This window comes from Musca vetustissima, unplaced genomic scaffold (genome assembly GCF_032173495.1).
Source record: "Musca vetustissima isolate MV318-11 ecotype Yass unplaced genomic scaffold, APGP_CSIRO_Mvet_v1 utg566, whole genome shotgun sequence".
NCBI classification, from domain to species: Eukaryota; Metazoa; Arthropoda; class Insecta; order Diptera; family Muscidae; genus Musca; species Musca vetustissima.
This window is the reverse complement of record NW_026884077.1, coordinates 103,216-130,692: the sequence shown is the minus strand read 5'-3', so window position 1 is coordinate 130,692 and position 27,477 is coordinate 103,216. Positions and strand designations below refer to the sequence as shown.

Genomic DNA, 27,477 nt, shown 5'->3' with positions numbered 1-27,477 from the left:
AGACTCAATCCAGGACCCATATAAAGACATCCTTTAGACATTATACAAAAACTATACTCCAAATTTTCTATGGAGACTCGCTCCTACTCGTTCTTGAAGACTCCAAGTATTTTCATCTATAAATTCGCATATCTACTCGTCAGTTAAGTCTTCCTCAGACTCTTCTATAAAGACTCTCTTGCTTGCCTTCTCTAGGGGGACGTATAAGTGTTGTCAATACGTATACGCCAATATGGACTTTTAATATTAATTGATTCAAAATTCAATTTTTTAGGAGTAATTTAGAGGCTACAATATCCTTTTCCCAGAACTACACAAAAAATATTCAACTTACCTTCGTCTAGTAAATATATTTTCAAGGTATATTTTAAGATTACCACCCCGTGTATATATACTCTCTTCAGTTCATCCAGGTCATATATGGAGACATTCTTCAACTCGTCGCTAAATAATTCCATTTCTCCTGCTGGTCTGTAATGACTCCCTCTAGTTTGCCTATAGCTTCTCAATCCTGCATATCATCTATACATCTACCTTCTTCAGTTCGTTTCCCTCCCTCAATCTTCTTATTTATTAAAACTTCATCCAGCGTGCATTTTTATACTACACTCCTATTAAAAATATATTTTCTGGGGAATTTTGTTTTGAATAGAGGGTGGCGTATAAGTTTTGTCAATACGTATACCCCAATATGCCTATTCAATATTAATTAATTCAAATTGCAATACTTTTAAGAGATTTGGAGGATACAAATTCTCTTCAGACTCCCACTAGTTTGTGTCTAAAGGCTTCCTTCAGCTCGTCTATTTCTTCTTCCTTCCTCCTACAGATAACCTATAATAATATCCTGTTCAGTTCGTATCCCTCACCCTACCTTATATATAAAAACTCCCTCCTTCAGATAATGTATAAGACTATCCTTGTCAGTTTGAATCCGTCCCCCTCACTCGTTTACAAAAACTTCCTACGGATCTGTGAATATTCTCTCCTAAACTTTTATTCAAAAATGGCGTATAAGTGTTGTCAATACGGTAGTATGGTCTAAAAATTAATTTACTCAAATGGAGGTACCATTTTATTTTCCGAGATCTTCAAAACGTATTCATCATCGAGTTTTATTAAACTCCATTTCGCTTGTCTATTAAGACTCCTACCCTGCTTGTGTTTAAAGACTCACTTCAGCTCGACTATAGAGATTCCATCCAACTCGTCTATAGAAAGAACCTTTAACTCCTCCATAAATAATACCTCTCTTGCTCGTCTATAATGACCTCCAGTTCGTTTATAACGACTCCCTCCAGCTCGTCTATAATGACTGCTTTCAGCTCGTCTATAGGGACTCCTTCAGTTCCTCAATAAAAACTTTGAATATTTTCTCCCTTTGAGAAAATTAATTAAAAGTAATTTTGTTTTGTATTGGGTGACGTATAAGTGTTGTCAATACGTATACGCCACTTCGACCTTTCAATTAACTTTTCAAAGCGTTTCACTTTTTTGTAAAGATTTCAAACTTCAGCTCATGTAAAGACTTAAGTTTATAAATTTTCAAAAAAATCTCGCTCCAACAAATCTGTAATGGTTCTATATTCAGCTCATATATACATGAAAACATTATTCAACTCAGCTCATTTTAAAGACTCCCAGCTCGTATAAAAAAATTATTTCCCACTCGTCTATAAATACTCCCTTTCTTCTTAAAAGCCTCTCTACAAATCTTCTATAAAGACTCCATCCCGTTAGTTAATTAAGAACCCCTCCGACTCACATATAAAGATACCCACCAACTCACCTATAAAGATTAACTTTTGCTCTCCTATAAAGTCTTTCTCCAACTAGTCTATATAATATTCTCTTACACTTCCATAAAATCTCGTTATCTGTCTTTTTAAAAACCATTTCCAGGAAAAAAAATATTTTTTATAGAAACAAAATATCCTCGAGGTCAAATATATTTAATGACAGACATTTAATACCTTGTTTTTGTTGTTAGAAGAAACAATATCCTAAAGCTTCCTGTCGCAACTCTTATGATGGTCTAATAGCTTGGGATGGAAACAGAATTAATATTTCACCGGAGCAACATTGGACACAATGTCAGGATGAAATAATTCAATTTTTTATTTTATTATTATTATTGTTTTTTTTTTATTTCAAAAAATAATTTCACACACTTTGAGTTATGACAGCAATTCTGCACTACTCGAGAACCCTCAGGCCAGGATGTCTGCCTTTCACATAATGTGACAAATTTTGTGGCCATCCATGTATCCATTCTCTCAATTTATCAATTCCATTTAACAAGATAAATATTTAAGCTCAGAGACCCTCCTCGACGATTGCTGGAGATTCGTTGGCCTTTGTATTATAATTCTTTGTTGTTTTTGTCCCCTGCAAAGCTGTGCAAGAAATAAGGCAGCATCCTTGATAAAATGTAAAAAAATATCCTACTCTTTTTATTTAATTTTCTTTTATTTTATATATCATGTAGTTGTTTTTGCTTTTGTCTATTTCGAAATTATCCTCGAGCATGTGGTGCAGTCAACAAACCAGCCAGCCAAGCATCAGACATGTGTAGGGTTTTTTTGTTCGCCAGCAAATCAATTCCATAGCAAATACAACAAAAACCCGGTCTCAGACTCGAGCTGTGACCACAAGACTTATCCTGGGAAAAAACAACAACAAAACCTAAATGAAAGCGTCAAAAAAACACCCGACTGGTGTCTAAATAGTCAAAAAGGAAATTCTGGCTAATTAATATCAAGACATTTATTTCAGAACGTTTTGAGTCTTCATTATGTGTCTCTGCTAGCCGCAGAGCATGTTTTGTGGTCTTGGGTGTAGTTTTTTTTTCTGGGTTTATCACAATGCAAGTCAAGTTCTTTGGTTAAAAATCCGAATCCCCCCTATCCCAACATGCTCCTCACCATATGTTTTAAAATAATAAACTTTAAAGGGATTTGCTTTTTCTCTCATACTGTACCTCCGGAAGTTTTTTTTTTCTTAATTTTCCCGAGGTTTTCGCACAAAACCTCACACATTAATTTTACCCTTTTTCTGTGAACTTGTTGTTGGGAAAAATGTTTCCTTTTTATTTCCATTTCTGTTGGCCGGAGATTTTTATTTGATTGTGTTGCTCCATGGACAGCCAGGAAGGCTGGCAGGGTGAGCTTCTTCAGCGCTGGTTACACATGTCTATGGTGTGTAACTTCATTGCTATGTTGGTTTGTATTTCCTGTTTCTGACATTATTTTTACTGCATTCTACCCCAAATTGATTTTCTGTTATTTTGGCTTTATCCATTCTATTGTAACATACACTAGACACACTCACACACACATAACTATAGCAAGGATCTTAGGGTTATTCAAGGAAAAGTGGAAATGGAGAGAATTTTCATAAGCGAGCTGAACGGCGTGTCTTTATAGACGAGTATTTTTAGACGAGATGAAGACAGTCTTTTTAGACAAGATGGAGGAAGCTGAAGGAAGTCTTTATAGACAAGTTGGAGGCAGTCTATATAGAAAAGCTGGAGGGAGTATTTTTAGACGAGCTGAAGTGACTCTTTATAGACGAGCTAAAGGGAGTCTTTCATAGACGAGCTGAAGAGAGTCTTTCATAGACGAGCTGAAGGCAGTCTTTCATAGACGAGCTGAAGGGAGTCTTTTTAGATGAGCTAGAGGGAGTCTTTATTGACGTGATGGAGGGAGTCTTTAGAGACGAGCTGAAGGGAGTCTTTTTAGATGAGCTAGAGGGAGTCTTTATAGACGAGCTGGATGGAGTCTTTATAGACGAGCTGAAGGGAGTCTTTATAGACGAGCTGAAGAGAGTCTTCATAGACGAGCTGAAGGGAGTCTTTATAGACAAGCTGGAGGGAGTCTTTTTAGACTAGCTGAAGGGAGTCTTTCAAAGACGAGCTGAAGGGAGTCTTTCATAGACGAGCTGAATGGAGTCTTTCATAGACGAGCTGAAGGGAGTCTTTCATAGACGAGCTGAAGGGAGTCTTTCATAGACGAGCTGAAGGGAGTCTTTCATAGACGAGCTGAAGGGAGTCTTTCATAGACGAGCTGAAGGGAGTCTTTCATAGACGAGCTGAAGGGAGTCTTTCATAGACGAGCTGAAGGGAGTCTTTCATAGACGAGCTGAAGGGAGTCTTTCATAGATGAGCTGAAGGGAGTCTTTCATAGACGAGCTGAAGGGAGTCTTTCATAGACGAGCTGAAGGGAGTCTTTCATAGACGAGCTGAAGGGAGTCTTTCATAGACGAGCTGAAGGGAGTCTTTCATAGACGAGCTGAAGGGAGTCTTTCATAGACGGGCTGAAGGGAGTCTTTCATAGACGGGCTGAAGGGAGTCTTTCATAGACGAGTTGAAGGGAGTCTTTATAAACGATCTGGATGGAGTCTTAAAAGGCGAGCAGGAGTGAGTCTTTATGGTTGACCAGAAGATGGAGGGTGTCTTTATAGCTGAGCTGAAGGGAGTCTTTGTAGACGAGCTGGAGGGAGTCTTATAAACAGCTAGAGAGGTTTTTGATGGAGGTTCTATACACCAACCGAAGTGAATATTTATAGACAATCTAAAGAGAGTTTTTATAGACGAAGGTCCTGATTGAAAAATCCGGAGTACCCCTATTACATTTTTTGTTGTAATAAAAATAAAACTTGTTGTTTTTCTTCTTCTTGCAATTACTGCTGTGCACTGATTCACACATCTATTTTTGTAAGACTTTGTTTTGGTTTCCCCCATTGTTCGTCCAGCCATTCGTCCTACTGTCCGTCCTGCGTCCGATGGTCTGTCTGTTTGTTTATGGCAAATAGAAATATTATCTTGGACTTTTGTTGTTTGTTGGTGTTAAATTAACATGTGTTCTCTAATACAATATCGAGGTTTTTATTAGACCAGCAGGCAAACAACAAGAACAACAAAAACATGTGAAGCAACAATAATAACAAATGGACACACACACAGATACTCCATCCGAAGAACTTGTAAAAGGAAAGTTAGTTGTTTTTTTATTATTTGGGAAAAACTTTGATTATTTTTATTGGACTTGGAATTAAAATTCTATGGAGTGAAGAAGTGGATTTAAGCTAAATCAGCTGTTTCTGGAAAAAAACACATCCACACACACGCACACATGTATACACACTGGGGCACACACATTGCGATAAGCCAATTACAAAGTTCACACATAATTTTTGTTTGTATTATTGTTACCAAAAATACCATAAAAAATAATATTTTTTTCGGAGGGGGGGGGATGATATTAAAAGCCACCACGCATATTTTCAGGGCCCATTAACAACAAAACCATTGAAGTCGTAACATGAAGTTTTACAATAAAAAAAATAGGAAAACAACAACTGTTTACGCCTCTCTTTAGCTTTGTTTTCACAATTTTGTCGATATTTTTCTGACCATCAAAATCCAATAAAATTCATTTCGATTGGATCAAAATGTAATGGCCTCGAAAACAATGACAACAACAACAACTCGAAATGGCATCAGGAACTTTTACAGGATGGTGGGAATATGACGAGGGGAGTAAACATATTTTTATGACCACATCTCACCCGCATCTCCAATGAAAACTGCATTAAATCGATAACTGTCATAACATTCATTGAATGGTATATATGTATATACACACATACATATATACATATGCATATGACACATAAAAGAGTTTAGAGTTTTTGGGATAAGCTGAAAAGTTTCGCTGTTGTTGTTGCTGTCACAGTAATGTAATATAAATTGCTTTTTATAGCCAAAAAAAGGCAATATCGTAAAACAATACGCTTTTCAGGACAATTCAAATATTACTTTTATATGACCAACAACAACTAAAAAAATCTAATAAAAATGACATTTACATACAGAATAGAATATCCATAACGAATGCTTAACAAAAACAAAACTCATATATTTGTTGCGTTATGCGTGACATTTAATAATGTGGCCGATACCGATCACGGCCAGATGCATTCTCAATAACCCATTAAACAGTTATGGGTTATAAAAACAAAGAGAAAAGAGTGGGTGGCAATGGGCCATTTGACGGGATATAAAAATTAATATTTTGTAATAAAAAAATTTACATTTGCAGATATTTACGAACAATTATGGGATATTTAAAAGGGGTCCAAATCTGATAGACGAACTGCTGGAAGTCTTTATAGAGGAGCTGGAGGAAATATTCTTAGGTAAACGTGAGGTAGTCTTTACATATGAGCAGGGACCAGTCTTTATAGACAAGCTGAAAGGAGTTTTTACCGACGAGCTGGAGGAAGTCTTTATATGCGAACTGGAAGGAGTTCTATAGACGAGATTAAGGCATTTTTTATAGACAAGCTGAAGGAAATATTTATGTAAAAGAGGAGAGGATCTCTATAGATCAGTTAGAGGAAGTCTTTGTAGACGAGCGAGAGGGTGTATTTATATACGAGCAGGCGAAAATCTCTATAGATCAGCTAGAGAGAGTTTTTGTAGATGAGCTGGAAGGAGTCTTTAGAGACCAGCTGGAGGGTGTCTTTATAGACGAGCTGGATGGATTCTTTATAGACAAGGGAGTCTTTATAGACTTGAAGGTGGTCTTTCTAGAAGATTTGAGTGGAGTCTATAATCGAGCTGGAAGGAGTCTTTATAGACGTTCTGATGGGAATCTTTATAGACGACCTGGATGGGATTTTTCCAGAAGATTTGAGGGGAGTCTGTAAACGAGCTGGAAAGAGCCTTTTTAAACGAGCTGAATGGAGTCTTTTTAGACGAGCTGGATGAAGTCCTTATAGACGATCTGATGGGTGTATAGCGGGAGAGATTATATATATATATAGATGAGGTTATGGGAATACTTATAGACGATCTGATTAGGGTCTTTATAGACAACCTTGGGGAAGGAGACTTTTCAAAAGACCTGTATATATATAGGAAATCTGAGGGGAATTTGTATAGAATGTTTAAGGGTGTCTCTATAGGGGAGCTAGAGAGCCTTTATAGACGAAGTGAAGGGAAGTATCTATAGCCAAGCTGGAGGAAGTCTTTATATACAAGATGGAATGAATCTCTATAGACCAGTAGCATGGAATTTTTATAGACGAGTTCAAAAATTCTGTGGATAGTCTTATAAACAAGTTGAATGAAGTCTCTATAGACGAGCCTCAAGGAGTCTTTATACATGAACTGAAAGCTGTTTTTATAGACGAGTTGGAGGGTATCTGTATATGCTGTATGAAAGAGTTTCTATAGGGAAGCTAGAGGGAGTCTTTGTAGACGACCTGAATAGTGAATGGGGGTCTATATAGTCAAGCTGGAGGAGGTCCCTATAGTCAAGTCTATATATGAAGATGGAAGAGATCTCTGTAGACCAGCTGGAGGTAGTCTTTATAGAAGAGCTGGATGGAGTCTTTATGGTCAATTTTGAAGGGATTATTTATAGACGAGATTTAGGGAGTCTTTCTAAACGAGATGGAGAGATTTTTTATGGGTGATGTGTATAGTTAGGGAGACGTTTTGTAGCTGATGAAAGTATAGGTAGGAACAGAAGAAAAGCTTTTTTTAATGAACGGAATGAAGACCAAAGGTAGTCTCGATAGACTGAGGTGAAATTTCCTACAGAAAATATTTCTGAGTTAATTTTTTTTCCTTAGAGAAATTTTACTGTGACGAAACTGAGGTGAAATATTCCTGTAAAAGATATTTAATAATGTGCAATTTTCTACAGAAATATTACTGAGGTGCAATTTTTAATGTGGTGAATTTTTTTCCTACAACAATATTTTACTGAGGTGAAATTTTCCTATAGAAAAATTTTCTAACTTGCAATTATTCCTTACAAAAATTTATTGTAGTGAATTATCCCCTTTGAAAAATGTTCGAAGGTTTCCTGTTACAGAATTTACTGAGGTGAAATTTTCTTTTGCGATGCAAATTTTTTTAATGTGATGAAAAAGTTTCCTAAAGAAACTTTCTTCTATAGGGAAAAATTTCCTGAGACAATTTTTTCCCTATACAAAATTTTTCAAATTTTCAACTGAAAAATTCCTATTGATATTCAAAAATTAAATTAATTTTTAGTATTTCATATTTGACCCCATTTCCACGGAAAAAAACATTTTCAAAATCATATTCCGCATTTTTGGAATTACGGAATAACAATTATATTTATGATGCCTTTCCAAAGCCCATTAAAAAGGATAATATATCCTGTAACACATTTTTCTGCCAGTAATTATAATTCCTTTGTTCGGTGTGGAAAAAACAGCAACAACAACAGCAACAAAATTCCACACCACAACAAATAAAGGAAATTCCGTTGACGAAAAATTGTGTTGTGAATATTTTCGGGGAACTTAACTCCGCGCAAGCAACAACAAAAAAACCACTCTGTCGAATGCCAAATAGCATGACAGCAAAAACCACCAGCAAAAGCAGCAACAATAACAACAGCAGCAACTAAACAATCTATTAGAAATGGTCACAAACCTAAACCTCATATTTTGTTGGTCACAGTGGAACACATACACACACACTTCAACACAAACAAACACACTCTCACACACACATCGCCTCAACTGCATTCGAACGCTTGCTACAAATGCAGCGAATAAAAGCGATGAATTTCCAACTACTTTTATGTGGCAATAAACGCTATTAAACATTTCCGTATTGAACGTCGGACGATAGTTGTCCTTTTTGTTTTTTCGTTCGTTCGTTTTTCCCATTCGCTTTGCCCGACAGCCAAACTACAACAATGGTGGCGGACAACCCGCAGCGAGAACAATTTTCTGGAATAGAAATCATATCCACCATTTTAGGGGACCGGGGAGGTAATGGACGGGAGAAGGGAAAGGAATAGAGAAATAGTAAAAAAGGTAAAATTGCAAAAACAACAATAACTGTAGTGGTAACATAACCTTTAAAATAAATGTTTGTTGGTAAACAAAAATTGAGGTTTTATGGTTATGAAGCCATCCAACTAGTCCACCTCCGTCGAAACGAATTGCCGTTACGGGCTGCGTCCGTCCGTCCATCCATCCGTTTGTCAAATGGCAGAAACAGACAACGAAACAGCGGCGGAAATAAACAGGCAGCAACAACAAAAAAGAACTGACAAAATATTGCATCCGCTCACAGGTGAATTGCACAATAAATACCCAACAATGCTACGAACCACAGGGTTTGCCAAGGAAAAGTGGGTGGAGAGTGTTTAAGGGAAATGTCGAAAAAACGATTTCCAAAAATATCTTTTAAATTTTGTGAATTTAAAATGTTTAAAATTTAATGGGAATAAAGAAAAAGCTTGAGTATGTAATTCCCAGCATATCCTTTGTGTTGTTGATTTTTTCCAAAGTGCTCTCTCGCGTCTTTGATGTGAGGATTCTCATAGTGAATTGTATTGCAATCCTGTGTGCGTCGTCGTCCTGTTTTTTCCCGTTTGTAATTAACAAGCCTTCCATTACTTACCAACTACAACTATGTTAATACTATTATGGCAGCCAAAAAACAACAACTTCTGGCCTGCTTTGTTTTTTTTTATTCTCCTCATTCAAGTGGTAATAGAGACTCCGTGGAGTAGTCATGCAGGGCACCTAGAAAATACGCAGAACAGCGGGGAAAATATGAATAAACGACTTCCTTTTTTACGGGGATACAGTGGCTTTAGAATGAAATACAAATTCGTCATAAATGAAATAAAAAATGTACCTCACTAAAACTTAATTGATTTATTTTCCACCAAAAATCTCACCTCAGTGATTTGTAGAAAATGTTTTCACTCCATTGATTTTTTTCATATACTAAATAGTTCCCGTATATAAAAAAATCTCACTTCAGTGAGTTTTTTTCCCGTATAGAAAAAAAATCTAACTTCAGTGAGTTTTTTCCCCCGTATAGAAAAAAATTTCACTTCAGTGAGTTTTTTTTTCCGTATAGAAAAAAATCTCACCTCAGTTATTCGTGAGATGAGATTTTTCACCTCAGTGATTTTTTTCCCGTATAGAAAAAAATTGCACTTCAGTGAAGTTTTCCCCGTATAGAAAAAAATTTCACTTCAGTGAATTTTTTTCCCGTATAGAAAAAAATTTCACTTCAGTGAGTTTTTTCCCGTATAGAAAAAGAAAAAATCTCACTTCAGTGAGTTTTTTTCCCGTATAGAAAAAAATCTCACTTCAGTGTATAGAAAAAAAATCTCCGTATAGAAAAAAATCTCATCTCAGTGAATTTTTTCCCGTATAGAAAAAAATCTCACTGCAGTGAGTTTTTTCCCGTATAGAAAAAAATCTCACTTCAGTGAGTTTTTTTCCCCGTATATAAAAAAATCTCACTTCAGTGAGTTTTTTTCCAGTATAGACAAAAATCTAAATTCAGTGAGTTTTTTCCCCGTATAGAAAAAAATCTCACTTCAGTGAGTTTTTTCCCATATAGAAAAAGATCTCACTTCAGTGAGTTTTTTTCCCAAATAGAAAAAAATCTCACTTCAGTGAGTTTTTTTCCCATATAGAAAAAAATCTCACTTCAGTGAGTTTTTTTCCCATATAGAAAAAAATCTCACTTCAGTGAGTTTTTTTTCCATATAGAAAAAAATCTCACTTCAGTGAGTTTTTTTCCCAAATAGAAAAAAATCTCACTTCAGTGAGTTTTTTCCCGTATAGAAAAAAAATTCACTTCTGTGAGTTTTTTTTCCCGTATAGAAAAAAATTTCACTTCAGTGAGTTTTTTTCCGTGAGTTTTCCGTATAGAAAAAAATCCCACATCAGTGAGTTTTTCGTTCATTTAATGGAATTTTTTGAAGAAAATATTCACCTCATCCCCAGCATTTTGATTTCCCTTATTTTATAGGAAAATACGACCTTATTTTATAAGAAAATACGACCTTTTTATTCATTTTTTTTCTTTTTTGGTGGGTTCCACTGTCATGGGTCCCCCGTTTGAGTGTTTTAGAGTTCCAAGTACTCGCTATACAGTCATTCATAGACCGAAAAAAGGAGAGTAGTCGTTATTATTGCCAGGGGCACTGTTTTTGTTGTTTTTGTTATTATTCGTATTATTATTATTACTACTACAACTACTACTATTCGCTGTTATGTTGCTTTGAAGCAACAACAGCAACAACACAGCAGCAGCCTTAGTAGTGGTTCTAAGAACCTTTTTGTTGCATCTAACTTCGAAAAAATCACAGCGAAGTGATTTTTTTTTCGAGAGAGTAAAAAAAAAATATTTCACAAGTACTTGATTTTTTTTTAATTAAAAGTTTCCAACGATTTAGCATTAAATTGAGCGCTATATGGGAAGAAGGAAAAAATAAAAAAACGTGATCAATAATTTACTTCGCGGAACTAAGACGGCATAGAAAGTTAAAGCACTGTCGATAAGGGAAATAAATAAAAACACCATGGAAAGAAAAGTGGAATCCCAGAAAATGTGAAAAATTTCTTAGAAATATTTTTTTAATTAAAAACTAACGGATTAAATAAAAATCTATGAGGTGCGATTTTTGTTTTTATACGGAAAAAAATCCACTGATGTGACATTTTTTATACGGAAATTATCACTGAAGTGAAATTTTTTCCTATACGTAAAAAATTCACTGAAGTGAAGTTTTTTTTCTATACGGAGAGGTTTATTTTCTATACGAAAAAAATTCACGGAGGTAAGATTTTTTTCGATACGGGAAAAAATTCACGGAGGTGAGATTTTTTTCAATACGGGAAAAAATTCACGGAGGTAAGATTTTTTTCTAAACGGGAAAAAATTCACTGAGGTGAGATTTTTTTCGATACGGAAAAAAATTCAATGAGGTGAGCTTTTTTTCTATACGGGAAAAAATTCAATGAGGTGAGATTTTTTTCAATACGGGAAAAATTCACTGAGTTGAGATTTTTTTCTATACGGAAAAAATTTACTGAGATAAGATTTTTTTCTATGCGGAATAAAGTTCACTAAGGTGAGATTTTTCTTTACGCTGTGGTCTATGTGGAAAATAGTTACTGAAGTGGGTTTTTTCCCTTTCCCATTCCCTTTAATAAAGTTCATTGTCCCCAATTCGTAACCCCATAATTATAACAAAAACCCACCACATCATCATCATCGACATTATTGATTGCACTACAGCTGTCCGATCGGAGATATGCAATGTCATTGCAGCATAACCGACGAAGTATCCTGCAAATAAATATGACATCCTTTGTTCACACTCATCTAGCCATCCATCCGTCCAACCATTGGCGTTCCGTCCACATCTGTCAGTTGTGGGAAGTGTCTTACATAAATTAATTTAACTTTTGCAACATTTGTAACCAACACACACTTACGTACATACATATGTTACTACATTGATTCCGACATGCCGACACATGTCCGTTTCCCCCCTTCGCAAATACAAAAACTGTCTGTCACTCATCAATAATTTCCACACTTCGTCCATTCATCTTAAAATCCAATTAAAAGTTATTTTTCAGGCAGTCATCAATGGGTCGGCTGAGAGGGTTGGTGGGGTCCCTGTGTATGGGCTAGGGAACAAAACTCATCAACACAAAATCATTAACCAATTGGCAATCGAAGGTGAGGCAGCGGACATTTTTTTGTAACAAAGTTATGGATCATAATAAATGCAATATATGGGAGGGGGTAGGGATGGGGGTAAGGACCGGATCCCGCTTAATAATATGTTACCTTTCAAACTCGGCATTAGCTAAATGAACCTGGGGACAGCTGCTGGTATGGCCATCATGACACAGTTGTTCACAGTTTCCGCCTCAAAGTAGAAAAAAAATCAATATTGGCCCAAATGCTCTAATTTGAATTGTATTTACACGTTCGGCACTGATGTTCGTTTATTCGGTCAGGTTTTGTGATGACTTTTTTCCGCAAAAATGAATGATGCATTTTCATTTATACCCACACCCTTGGCCTCAGTAAAACAGGTACACAATGTTGTTGCTATGGGAAAAAACTTTTCTTCCACTAGTGGAAAAATTCCCCACCCGATGGCTACAAAATAGAATGAAGAGGAGTAGGGCCGATGTGAGGAGGGTACCTTAAGCTAACTATAGAAAATTATAACTAAAAGGCACCGTTTTTCCTATTGTCTCTTCGTAAAAGTTTTCCATTCGTCCGGATGGCGGTAAAAAACAATAGCCAATTTTTCCCGATGCAAACAAAGGCAAGCGACAGCACCACCAACAGCATCAGAAATATCAGCCCAGCCCATTGACTGGTTGCTTGACTGGCTTGTAGCATCTGCTTAGCTGTCGTTATTGTCTTTACCATTGACTATCGAACAATGCTGCTGCTTGTTCTTCTTTTTGCCATTACACTGCATTGACCAAAATAATTAAAATTGTTCGTGAAAAGTTTCCGAGTTTAACTTTAAACGACAGCCAGCCTCCTTTTGATGGCATTCACAGGACGAACGAGCGCCGCTAAATTGTTGTCATCGTGAAAGAAGTAATAGTACAGCAGCGAAATTTGTTGTCAATGTCAGTGTTCACATTGCTATAGTGATTGGCTAGGCTAGAAGCACAGTGATTTAATGGGAAAATGTTCGTCTCAGAAAATAATTCCACTCGGAAAATAAGTCCTCTTCCAAAAAGATCACTTCAGTGAATTCTTTTCCCATACAGAAAAAAAAAAATCTCACCTATGTGCATTTTTTCCCCGTAAAGAAAAAATTTCACCGGATTAAATTTTTTCACTACAATTAATTTTATTTATTTTTTAGGCCTTAGAACATTCTCTCTTGTTAAAAATTCACTAAAGTGAAATAGAAAAAATCTCACCTCAGTGATTTTTTCCCGTATAGAAAAAAATCACACCTCAGTGATTTTTTTCCCGTATAGAAAAAAATCGCACCTCAGTGAATTTTTTCTCGTATAGCAAAAAATCTCACCTCAGTGAATGTTTTCCCCTTATAGAAAAAATCTCACCTCAGTGAATTTTTTTCCGTATAGAAAAAAATCTCACCTCAGTGAATTTTTTCCGTATAGAAAAAAATCTCACCTCAGTGAATGTTTTTCGTATAGAAAAAATCTCACCTCAGTAAATTTTTTCTCGTATAGCAAAAAAATCTCACCTCAGTGAATTTTTTCCGTATACCAAAAAAATCTCTCCACAGTGAATTTTTTCCCGTATAGAAAAAAATCTCACCTCAGTGAATTTTTTCCCGTATAGAAAAAAATCTCACCCCATTGAATTTTTTTCGTATAGAAAAAATCTCACCTCAGTAAATTTTTTCCCGCATACCAAAAAATCTCTCCACAGTGATTTTTTTCTCGTATACAAAAAAAATCTCTCCACAGTGATTTTTTTCCTATATAGAAAAAAATCTCACGTCAGAGAATTTTTTTCGTATAGGAAAGAAACTCACATCAGTGATTTTTTTCCGTATAGAAAAAAATCTCACCTCAGTTATTTTTTTCCGTATAGAAAAAAATCTCACGTCAGTGAATTTTTTCCGTATAGAAAAAAATCTCACGTCAGTGAATTTTTTTCTCACCTCAGTGAATTTTTTTTCCGGAAAAAAAAATCTCACCTCAGTTTCTTTTCCTATTCTCACCTCAGAATTTTTTTCGGTTATTCGCTCCACTGTCTTTGGTCCTTTAAAAAACAATTACAAAAACCATCGATACAAACTTTTTGCAAAGAAATCTAATGAAAATAGTAACGACTAAGGAATATTTTAAAAATTCTCTCTATGTGTGTTTGTGTGTGTGTGGAGAGCAAAGAAAACACAGGACCAAAACAAACCAAACTATCGCAAAAATAACAGAAAATTGTTTAAGCTTAAACTAACACATTACAACAACAATGGGAGCAGCAACAACAACAACACCAACATCTGCAATTTCAAGCATTTGATTGAATTGCAGTTTGATGGCAATGTGGAACGGACATCGCCGTTGTATTGGAAATTGTATATTTATTAGGTGGAAGAGAAGGGGAAGGGTGGAATGGAATAGAAACCTAGAAAAGTGTACCGAAAATGTCCTGCACAAACAATTGTGCAGTAAAATCATCGTCTCCTCCTCCACCCAATCCCCCTCATTTTGCCATTGACTTGCAAAAGTAAATAATCGTCCATTAAATAACGATTTTTAATTAGAATTTCCTACAGCTGCTCGGTGGGCAACAACAACAAAAAAGCGAAACAACAATACAAAGCTCACTCAACGCAAACACAAACACACACTCTGAAAAAGCTTTGTAATGAAGTGAATTGTTTTAGAGAGCGGAAATGAGTGTTTGTTTTAAATCAATTCGATTTTTTTCTATTTGGAATTTGTTTTAAACATTGGAAATTTTGGAACCGTTAGGTTAGGTTATAGAAAAGTAACTATAACATACAGGGAATCTGCTTTAAACCCTCTAGAGACTGAATACCTAGAGGTGTTATATGGTCACAACAGATCTATAAACAGAAACCCACAGACCTAATATAGACAATAGACCTTCAACAGTACTTCTGTAGTCAGCATATTTTTACAGCTCTTCTATGAAATAGGCGAACTTCTATTGATCCTCCAAAAAATATTTTTAAAAAATCCACGACTTTGATTGGCCCTTGAAAATATATTTTCCATAATATATTAACTATTTTTAAAACTATGGATGGACCTAAAAAAAGTTAAGTTATATTTTACATATCCAAATCGTACTGTCTTCACCGAAAAAAATAACTATCCCCAAAAAATCTATATTAAGATTTCCAAAAATAACTGAAAGCCTTCAAATTAGTTTTCCTGGCATCTTAACACTGGCACGCACTTCTCTTTATATGTCAATTTTCATTTCAGGAAAATATGCCAATAGCTTTTCCATCCAGCAAACGGACTACTACTGGACGTAATTCATAACACTTTATCCATTGCTTTTTGACAGTCCATTGCCAATCAAAATGATTGGGTTCGGAAACGTGTAACAGAGGATTTTTTTGAAGGTAAGACAACAAAAACACCTTCAACAAAAGGCCGAAAAACGCACAAGAAAAAAGTGAGGGGGAAACTATTTTCCTTTGACTAAGTAAAGACAAATTGACAAGGATAAGACAATAAAAGGTATGTTGTAGTCGATTAGGAAAAGAGTCCTTCAAATAGATAGGAGAAGGAAAATAAAAAAATAGCCTTAAGAATTTTTAATTTTTTTTTTTCAGTTACAAAGGAAACTATTTGTTGTTCTCTCTTTTACTGCTCTTCATATCCTTGAGCCTTACAAGGGAAAAAGAAGACTGTCATAATTTTATTATGAGCTCTTCCTCGACAACAACAAACTTCATTTCTCGAAGTAATAAAAATAATAATTACTTGTAGTTGTTGTTGTTGTTTTTTTTTTTTTTTTAATTAACCCACAACTGTGGCCAACCGAATTGTTGTCATTCATTAGTCACCAGTCAGTCAATCCTTCTTCTTCGTTTTTTCAGCTGAAAAACAATTGCTTTTGACTTAGGGCACTACAAATGCATCCACCATCCGCGGGCCCTTCATCCTTCCTTTCTTCCTCCATTTTTGACATATTTTATAATTTCTTCTAATTAAACTGTCTTCGTTCTTCATTCGTCCATTTCCAACCCGAAAAACATAAAGAAATCATGTTCTCATATTCCGAACTGGCAAACAGCTTGAAGGTTAGCTCGTTACAAGCATTCCGCATGTTCTTCTGTGTTTTGGACACAGAACGAAGTTGTTGAGTGAAGTTGGCGGACGAGGGGTTATCACTTTACAACATATTCGCGAGAAAAATAAATTACAAAAAAACCCCAACGACGAGTGTTTGTTCTAATCTACCAAATGTCATTTTGACATAACCATCATGTTGAACATGCACGTCATACATACATATGTATGTCTGTGTATAGTTAACATGTTCATTTAGGTGCCACAAACAACACTTTACTAACGAAGTGAAAAGCACATCATGATCTTCAAAAACTGGATGGTTCTTTTCAAGGACATGCCATTGGTGTATTTTTTTAAAAATATTTTTTCGGATAGAAAATATTCTACAATCGATAGAAAGAACGTAGAAGGTTATGCAGCTCTTTTATCTGTATAATAGCTACATGACTTCTATAGACAGAAGATCTTTTAGAAGACTTCTAAAGATGGGAAGATATTTTGAGGGTCTTCTAGGGGAATTTCCACAGGCCTTCTGTGGACATTCGGAACACTCATAGCAGCTTCTGACCTCTGCAATTTTTCTTTATTTTCTTGTTTCTATTCCTAGTTTTTGTAAATTTATATTCCAAGTTTTCCCTCAGTGGTATCTACATACTTTTCCAACCTACCTCGTATCATGTACACACTTACACTCAAACATGACATGAAGAATTTCAACAACATTCTACTAGCCCCAGGGGGAGATTCCATTTCTGTTTTTTTGTTTCTCTATAGAAGTTGTTGTTCTATTCAGAGGAATTATTATGTTATGGTGGCTAAGACTCTCTCTCTAGGGCACACAAACACGTCCCCACTCAGAGAAGTCCACGCAAATATAAAAATGTGAGTGTGAATGTTGTGTAAAGCATGTACATATTTCTGGTAAACCAAAAACAACAACAACAAAATATAAATACGACTAACGGCTAAAAAGGAATTGTCATATGCACGCACACACACACACACTTGCAAATTTGTCTAAAACAAGTGCATATGTTGTGGATGTGGCATTGCAATTTTTAAAATGTTATGCTGTTTTTTATGAAAGTCTGCGAGAACAGAGCGAGATGCCCTTTAGCGTTGGCATATTTCGTGTTAAACATCAAAAATAACAACAGCAACAACAAAATATTGTATTATATAAACATGTATGTATGTGTGTTTTTTTTTAATGGCTAAGCAACATTTTAAGCTACAACTAACTTTTGCCACACTGACTGACAGTCTGCCTGGCGCACACACAGTAATTTTGTCATAATAAATAGAATGTCCTTTTCTTAGTTGGGATTTTTTCGAGCGCGGTTTTCTTTCACCACATCATTTGAAATGTTAAGACCATCAAAACGAGAAATGTCGCATTTTTGTCAATGTCACTCCCATAAAACAAATGCGGTTATTTTGTAGTTAATTTTTTAGGAAGCAAGGAGATTAGAAGATTTTTTTCTGCATTATATTGGGATTGCGTTTTTAAGGTGGACACTGCTTTGGACCTTTAAATACTACCTAATATGGAGATGAATCCCTGGGGATATGTCAATAAATGAACCTACATCCTAAATGTTATGCGAATAAGCTTTTTACCGACCATAAACCCTGCAAAATTATAGCCACTTCGTTTGAAACTTTCAGCATGTTAGCCTCAATATACATATTTTAAATGAACCGCGACATTTACATGGGGTCCATCCAAGAACGCGGAATGCAAAACTACAGCCCCTTCGATAGAAAAATTTGGAAAAAAAATCTTTGGAAATTTATTCGAAACATTATTCGACTCGTCGTGAAATAGAATGCTACAGATTTCATTTACTTTTTAAAATTAAAATTTCGATTTATTTTATATAATCCTATGGTGAAACAAGCGGAGAATGGCAAAACGAAGTTTAAAAAAAAAAAACCCCAATCGAAGACAAACACCTTCTAACCTGGCAATATTGAAAATGTAGACATGAACCTACACTGGCATTACCATAAAGGATGCTTGAGTGAAATTTTCGATAAAAATTAATTTATAATATATTAGATTTTCCAATGAAATGGGTTCATGTTCGTTCTAATATTTATAAATATTTAATGAATATATGTTATAGTTTAATAACAGTTATAGATTTCACAAATCGAATTTAACCTCAATTTGTTCATATTTTTACGCCCTAGTTTAAGTAGCCACTCAATGTCATATGCTACGCCTTTGTGGTATCAATTCAAAGTGAGTGCTAACAAACCAAAATAAATGACCAATACATTTCTTTCCGAAAATTTCATTAATTATTAATAAAATTGTTAATAGAGAAGCAATACAAATAGTTCAATTTAGTGAATATATTCCTTTAAACTACAAATACCGCCGATTTGGTAACATTTCATACGTCAAAGTCAATATCATATGCCATGCATTGATGTTATCAACTCAATGTGAATGCTAACAAGCACACCAAAGTAAACGGCCAACAGTTACATTACACAAAAATATTAATATAATAAAATGAACAAGAAATATAAAAATGTATTTGTTATATTATTTAAAAAATAATTAGTCTATTGAATGTGGAATAATATTTAAAGTATATAAAACAAAAGTATATACAATTAATGTAAATTTAACATGTAAGTTCACTTAGTTCCATTTAGTGAATAGCTTCCATTGAATTTATTCATTCAAGTGAGAGCTACCGCAATACCCGATATAAAGGGATTTCCCCAGGAATTGTTATTGTGATATTCTGACAAATGTCATGTTTGAGTTAAATGTTCGCTTTATTTTTAATAATTACGTAACTTCCAGTGTTCAAATGTGAAGAGAATAACAAGTGGTAGTTCAAAATATGGACTGATAAAAGTTTCAGATATACAATGGAAAAATCAAAAACAATTTTGAACCTGCAAGAACCTCCAAATGCGTCTGTTAAAAAAACTTCCTTTGGAGTCCACTTATATGTCCCTAATATTATCAGCTGATATTCGCAGTTGCGAATTTTTGCGGCATTCTGTTTTACACTCATACGTAAACACAAACAATATGTCGGTCAGTTTCTACTGTGTTCCTACTTTATCAGCCATTTTTTTAGCCTCTTCTTTTGGCATAAAATGTCAAAAGTTCCATTGGTTCATTTCACAAAATCAAAGCATTTGAACAAGATCGTTCGGGAAAGACAAAGCCGACGCCGTACTAATGAAAAGTTTTTAATTTTATTTATTTGTTTATTTTTAACCGAGAATAATTGTTTGTTTAATATAAAAACATAAAGAAAGTTATCAGAAAAACACAACTAACAAAGAAGAAACACACGATTTAACAGCAGCACCAAATCCATCTTCAGCAAAATTGATTCGTCGTAATTTGCATAGTGCAAAATTCCGATAGCAATTAAAAAAGGAGAATGGAGGCTGTTCCAAGGCTTCATATGCTTTGGTTTCCCAGTAAATCAAGTCCCGAGGGAACATCATTTGCTGGTCTGAAAAGGGTAATTATGGAAAATCATCTGTTTTTAAACTACAAAACTGGGTCTGGGAAAAATGGAAAACCTCAATTTGCAATTAGGTTGACTGGCTGACTGGGCGTTTTGAATGAGGGGGGTCAACGTTAACAAGGAAAACTGAGTCATCGTTAACGATGATTGTTTATATCTGCTAATTTTTTGCATTTGTAATTCGAACTGCCTGCCTTTGTTAATTGTATTTTTCATTGTTGTTGTATTTTTGTTTATTATCTTTTTTTCAGTATATTGCCGAATTTTATCAAGAAAATCCAGATAACTACTCCAAAGAGCTGTATGCATTGGAGACATTGCGAAATCAGGCCTTGAATACACCCAAAGATAATTGTGCTATACTGAAGCGATATTTTTGCCAATTAGAATCGCTGCTCAATCGTTTTCCCAAACTCCGTGATAAAAAGGTCATCTTTCAGTTCACCTGGAAAGATTTGTACCAGAACAAAGTCCATGAATACAATGATATTGGCTATGAACAAGCTGCAGTACTATTTAACATAGCTACTGCCCACACACAGGCTGGGGCCTCAGTGGATCGTACCGATGTTGAGGGCATGAAGCTGGCCTGTACCCATTTCCAATGTGCCGCTTGGGCATTTGGAGAGATACGTGAACGTTACATAAACATGGATGAGTTTGGTGATTGTTTTACCACTGAACTATTGGTATTTATGCAACAGGTATCCTTGGCCCAGGCCCAAGAATGCATATTGGAAAAATCGTTGATTGATAATCGTAAACCGAACATAGTGGCCAAGGTGACGGCTCAAATTGTGGTGTATTATGGAGCTGCTTTGGCTGCATTGTTGACGGGTGGTGATGATGGACCAGTGGCCTCCGTGGTGGATTCTGCCGTCTACAAACAATGGAAGAAATATGTCCGCTTTAAAATCTCCTATTTGAATTGTATTTTGTATTTGTATCAGGGTCAGCATGCCGAGGAGCAAAGGAAAATGGGTGAGAGGTTGACTCTCTTTGAGGTAAATATTAAATATAGTTATCTAAAGCAGTCTTAAAATTTAATTTTATTTTTTGTCTTAGGCCGCTTGGGAAAAACTTGAAGAGGCCCGCAAGGAGTCCAAGGGTCTACCCGATCAAAAAGAAATCAACGAGTCATTGATATTCACCGCCGATGTGGTCGAGGGCAAACGTAAAAATGCCAAAAATGAAAATGAATTCATTTATCATGAACCCGTACCCGAATTGGCCAGCATAAGTGCAGTACAGGGTGCCAATTTAGTCAATGGCATTAGTTTTTCCGTAACAGATCCTGAGGTAGCTGGTGAAGATATATTTGCCCGTCTGGTACCCATGAAAGCCCATGAGGCCAGTTCCCTTTACAGTGAAGAGAAAGCCAAACTTTTACGTAAATATGGAGCAAAAATTGAAGAAAGGGATAGTGAGCTGGCCAGTTTTATGAGCTCCCTGACCTTGGACAATTTAAACATCAATGAGGAAAAAGCCAATAAAATTCCCCAAGGCATTGTCGACCGTTGTGCTGCCTTGAATGCCAACACCTCAGCTATACCCGAATTGGTGGCATCCATGTCACGTTTGGCAGAAATTTGTACAGATGTCGAAGCCAATCTAAAAGAGATATCACAAATTCTCGCCCAAGAAGATAAAGAAGAAAAGGAATTTCAACAGTTGACCGGTGTCCAGAGAACACCAAATGCCCACATAACAGAATTGTCGAGAGAATTTCTAAAATATAATGAAGCCCATAATCGTGCAGGAGAATCCAATGACACTCTACGCAAAGCAATGGAACTGCATATAAATAATTTGAAAATCTTGGCAAAGCCATTGCAGGAAATACAACAATCGGTCCCAAAATTGAGTTCTGAACTTAATACCGCTGAAGTTTTTAAGGATGTCAAATTGATTGTCAATAAGGTCAATGAAATGAAGGCTCAAAGATCGCAATTTCATGCTGATTTGCGCATTGCCGTCAATGATGATGATATTACATCGAAAATTATTGCGCACGATTCAGAGGAAGATTTGCAAGGGCTCTTCGAAAGAGAATTGGCCAAACATGAACGTTTAACTCAGTTAATTGATCAGAATCTGTTGGCCCAAGATAATATTTTGAAGGCCTTAACGGAATCATATGCCAAGGCGGCACCGGTTTTAAAGACCTTAGCTGATGTTAAACATAAGCGAGAGAGTTTCTTTGCTTCGCTGGCAGCTTCTTATGATGTGTATGAAGATTTGTTGGCCAAGTCGGCTAAAGGTTTGGAGTTCTATAATAAATTATCTGGTAAGAAGGAAAAGTTTATTTTTAAATATTTGTAATGTACATTAATTGGTGTTTTCTTCATTCCCCTTAGCCAATGTCCAAAAACTTTTGTCACGCTGTAAATCCGCACGTGATGTCCAATCCGAGGAACGCCAACAACGCTTGAAAAGTGTTAACAATAAACCAAGCCCCTCCCCTTTGCCCACAGATACCACATATTCATCCGCAACCGTATCGCAAACTCCAAAACTACGTGACTATTTGAAAGCTAAAAATGCTGCAAAGGAAAAAAATATGGCTTTGGGCAATACCAACAATCCAGCAGCCTATAATCTTAATGCTGCCCAATATATACCACCAGTAAGACCCAATCCATTGGGTTCAGAAAATCCCACACAGGCGGTTTGCTCAGGAGGCACCTACTATCCGAATACCGCATCAGGAAATACTGTACCACCAACTGTGGGTCCCAATGAACCACCACCACCCTACAGTCTACAACAACAGCAATATTATGATCCCAACGGAGCCGGTTACACCAATCCTATGTATTATCAATATCAACAGAATGTGGCACCACCAGCCTATAAGCCACAAGCTTCACCCAATTCACAATTTACCAATTTAAATGTGAATATGGCAAATTTGTCGTTGCAACAATCAAGTGGTGGTGCGGCTAATAGTCCAAAAATGCCCTACAGTCAAAGTCCATACAGTAATCCAGGTGCAGGAAATGCAAATGTCTACAATAATCAAAATCCAATGAATAACAGCATTCCATCAACAAATCTACAACAACAGAATAACTATAATGCCTCGCATGCAATGAATAATCCACAAATGATGGGAATGTATGGTGGTAACATGAATACACAACAGACTTCACTACAACAACAACAACAGTATATGCCTGGAAATTCAGTCTACAATACATCAACGGCAACATTATCTCAACAAATGCCGGTGGCTTACACTCAAGCCTATTCCTCGCCAGTTACGACCACTGGAGGCAATGCTACTCAAATGTATACATCCCCTGTTGTCACGACAGCCTCAACCACGGCAACACAACCCCAATATTTGTATGGCACCAACACAGCTAATTATCAACAAAATCCAACCATGCCCAATAACAATTTCAATAATTCCCCCGCCCAAAATAATAACACTAATGTACCTCCCAGTCAACCATTGTATGTGGCCACCAATCAAATTGTACCACCAACAATACAAGCACCATATATTGTAAATAATCAAGTTGCAGGAAATCCGACTTTGCAACAATTTCAGCCTCCAACTGGAGGCCAGTTGACAAATCAAAATCTACCGGGACAAAATGTGAATCCTCAAGTGAATGCCAATATTCCAAGTCAACAACAGCAACAAATGATTACTCCTGCAGCAGCTGCTGGTGGACAAGCAAACACATTCTCAAATATGCCTATAGTGGCTAGAAATCCTTCGAATCAAGCAGCAATGCCGATGGCTCCAAATGTGTCGGGATCAATTGCACCAGGACAGTCACCTTATACTTTACCAGGAAATGCTGCACAAACTCCATCCAGTGGAAATGCAAATGCAGTTCCAAATGTTGTTACCACCACCCAAGCTAATTCTAGCACATCAACTGGTGGTGTTTTGAGGAAAACATCTTCATCCACAATGCATCCTGGCTATAGCTATAATCCACAAAGTGGTACATTTGATTATGGCAGTGGTTATCATCAGGCAGCACCCAATAATCAACCATTTTATGGTCAATATACTACTGGCGCCCAACCCATAAATTCTCAAGTGGGTACAACAGACTCCAAAAGTTCGGGCAAAACTAATTTGTCCACGGGTTTTGATGTAAGTACCTACTACTGAGTATTAACCTCCACCATCATAAGATGGTATATATATATATATATTTAGATATATATTTTGAATGCCCTCCTTTTATTTATTTATTTATTTATTCCAAAAATGCAATTTGAAGCCATTAAGGCCGATTTCAATTAAATTGCAAAATATACTACTCCATTTAACAAGATTTCTTAATGATATCTTAGAAGGTATTAATTATTCTTTCTTTTATTCTAGGCCCCCATTGTGTCACACACAAAGACAAGTGCCCCGGTAATAAATCCCGAAATAAAACCGACAAATGAAAGTTATTATAATCCACCATATGGCTATCAAAAGAATAATAATAATACCGATACGATTACACCAAACCCCCAAATACCAACAACAAATTCAGCCATACCACCAGCCGTTAATACACCTGCGGCTATAAACTATGCTATGCCACAGCAAAATTATTATCAGCAACAGCAATCTGCAACATATATACAAAGTGGTATGGGTACCACGGCCAATACCCAAACTACCAAGAGTGTTAATACCTATGCCACAAGTAGTCAGCATACACCAACAACACCAAAACATCAGCAACAGCAGCAGGCAGCTCAGCAGCCACCGCCTTTGCAACCAACAAATAATGCCACGCCAACAACTTCTAAACCCGTACAACCGGTAAAGACGGCAGCTCCCAAAACATCTAACATTGATTTATTATCCGATATAGATTTCTCCGGAGTCATGGCTGTACCACCGCCAATATTACCGGAGCCAGCTTTAAAACCCGTGGTAGTTAATAGTCCACCGGCTAGCCAGGTGGCTGCGGAAACACCACCCACCAAGACCACATCAGTCACCGAGGAAGTTACACCTGAAATTGTAGAAAAGACCAAACATGTTGAGGTATGCTTAATGGTCATCATTAATATTTTGTATGTTCTTAATTATTTTGCTATACTTCCAGGCCTATGTCAATTCCCTTACCACCACACCCATGGAGCTAACATCTCCCATCGATTCTCCAGCTGTACGCAAAGCTAGTTTTGATAATCTTTCCAATTGTTCGGATATTAGTTCTTTGGATAATTTTGATTGGGATTCCACTTCAATGCGTAGCACCACAGATAAACATCAAAATCTCGGCGATAAACATTCCATAATTTCTTCATCCAATTCGGCCACATTCCAAATGAAACCCATTGATCCCTTTACCGATGATAAAGTTTTAAAATATTTCCATAAAGAAGTGGAACGTTTTGAAAAACTTGTCGATTCGTTAAATGTTAAAATGCTGAATGGCCATACGGCATTATCGACCAAATGGAAAGAATTGCAAGATCTTCTGGCCAAAGATGCCAGCAGTCGTACTACCACTATTGCAAAATTATTTCCCGAAAAGAATCGTTCATTGGATTGTTTACCCTATGATCATGCTCGAGTCAAATTAGATAAGGAGACAGATGATTATATTAATGCTGCCTACATAAAGGTAAGTGGAGGACAAGAGTATTTTTTAATTAAAAAAAACTTATTTTTTATCTTCTTCTGTTTTGTAGAATCTTGGCAGTGGTTGCCCTAATTTGATAATTGCTCAGACTCCCCAGCAAAATACCATTAATGATTTTTGGTCCATGATATGGTCACAGAAAGCTCGAACTGTGCTTTGTTTGCATACACCAAATGAGGTAATATCGGAATATTTTTTTTCGTATAGAAAAAAATTCGGAACATATTTTTTCGTATAGAAAAAAAATTCTGCTCAATTTTTTCCGTATAGAAAAAATTCGAAACAATTTTCTTTTTCGTATAGAAAAAAATTCGGACCATTTTTTTTCGTATAGATACAAATTTGGAACCATTTTTTCGTATAAAAAAAAATGGAAATAGATTTTTCAATTAAAAACTTATTCCTAATAATTTGTTTACAGATGTTAGATCCATTTTGGCCCCAAACCTTGGACAAAGAATCGCATTTCGACGATTTCACTGTAAAATGTGTAAAAATAATACAATTATCACACTGTGTGGAGTATCAACTAAATCTAAGTATGTTGGGTTCAGATGTCATTATACAATTGGCCATATTGCAAATAAAACAATGGACTAAGAGGTAAGTCTTGAAATATATGTTATTTTCAAATACATTGAAATTATTTTTTCCATAATTTCCAGTACACCCTCTATGGTTGTGGGTATTGCTCGTAATGCCTCCCAGGCCCATCAACAGCGTTGTATGGAATTCAATGATCCCCAATCACCATTGATTATGAATTGTTTAACTGGTTCGGAGAGATCGGAATTGGTGGCGGTGGCCATTTGTGCAATAATGGCCACACAAAATAAACGACCCGTTTTAATAAGTAAGGAATAAAAATCCGAATTTTAAAATTTCCAAATTCTATATTTTTGAAACAAATAAATAAATATTTTGTGCACTTTTCCTTCTTTTTATAGATGTGGTCGATGTTTGGCATCGCATTTGTCAACAACGCCAACAGGCCTTGAGAGATATTGAGACATTGGAAGAATCTTTGCAAATTGTTTTGAATCATGCCCATGATGTTCTAAACAAACGTAAGTAGAAATAGGTCAAAAAAGAAACTATAAAATAATTGTATTGCGTTTTTTATCTGCAGGTGGCATAATGACTTCATATCAAATGAAGATTGCACCACAGGTTACCGCCCAAGAAAAACAAGCTACTAAAGATCCACTCAACGAATTGGATGCCTTGTGGAAATTAAAAACCTAATTGAATGGTGTGCGAAAAAAAACAAAGACTTGAGCAAAATATGAAACATAAACTATTTTATATGTGTATTAATGAACAAAGAAAAATATTTTACGAACGCGACCGCCTTTTAAAGGTTCTTACGAAAAAAAAAAAACAAAAAAAAAAAAAATGTTACAACATCAACAAACAAATAACTGTTTAACTTCTTTTTTATCATTGGAAATGATTCAGAAACATAAATTTAATGAAAATGCCCGTTGTATTATTATTGGAAACTGTTGTTAAACTTCTATATATAAAAAAGTATTCAAAAACAAATTTCTAGAATTTCATAATTGATCTTTACTATTATTATTATTTATATTTCATTCATGTTGCAAACAAAACAAATCTCTATATACAAACATATTCATAATTAAATATTATATATAGTTATATACATTATATTTTCAGTTATTCAGAAAAAGTTATTCAAATAACACTTATAATAAAAATTGGATATGGCACGACATTTAGTAAAA

At 35.7% G+C, this 27,477-nt stretch overlaps 1 protein-coding gene across 1 annotated transcript; it reads left to right on the top strand.

Annotated features, from left to right (window-relative positions):
* The first annotated feature begins 20,004 nt into the window (after positions 1 to 20,004).
* Positions 20,005 to 26,988, top strand: LOC133331073 (tyrosine-protein phosphatase non-receptor type 23). Its single transcript, XM_061539479.1, has 12 exons — positions 20,005 to 20,105; positions 20,363 to 21,115; positions 21,177 to 22,398; positions 22,469 to 24,228; positions 24,463 to 24,808; positions 24,896 to 25,101; positions 25,187 to 25,711; positions 25,779 to 25,907; positions 26,151 to 26,332; positions 26,395 to 26,582; positions 26,677 to 26,796; positions 26,859 to 26,988. Exons 1-12 carry the CDS (start codon positions 20,022 to 20,024, stop codon positions 26,972 to 26,974), a joined length of 5,631 nt encoding a protein of 1,876 aa, XP_061395463.1. The 5' UTR covers positions 20,005 to 20,021; the 3' UTR covers positions 26,975 to 26,988.
* Positions 26,989 to 27,477: the final 489 nt, after the last annotated feature.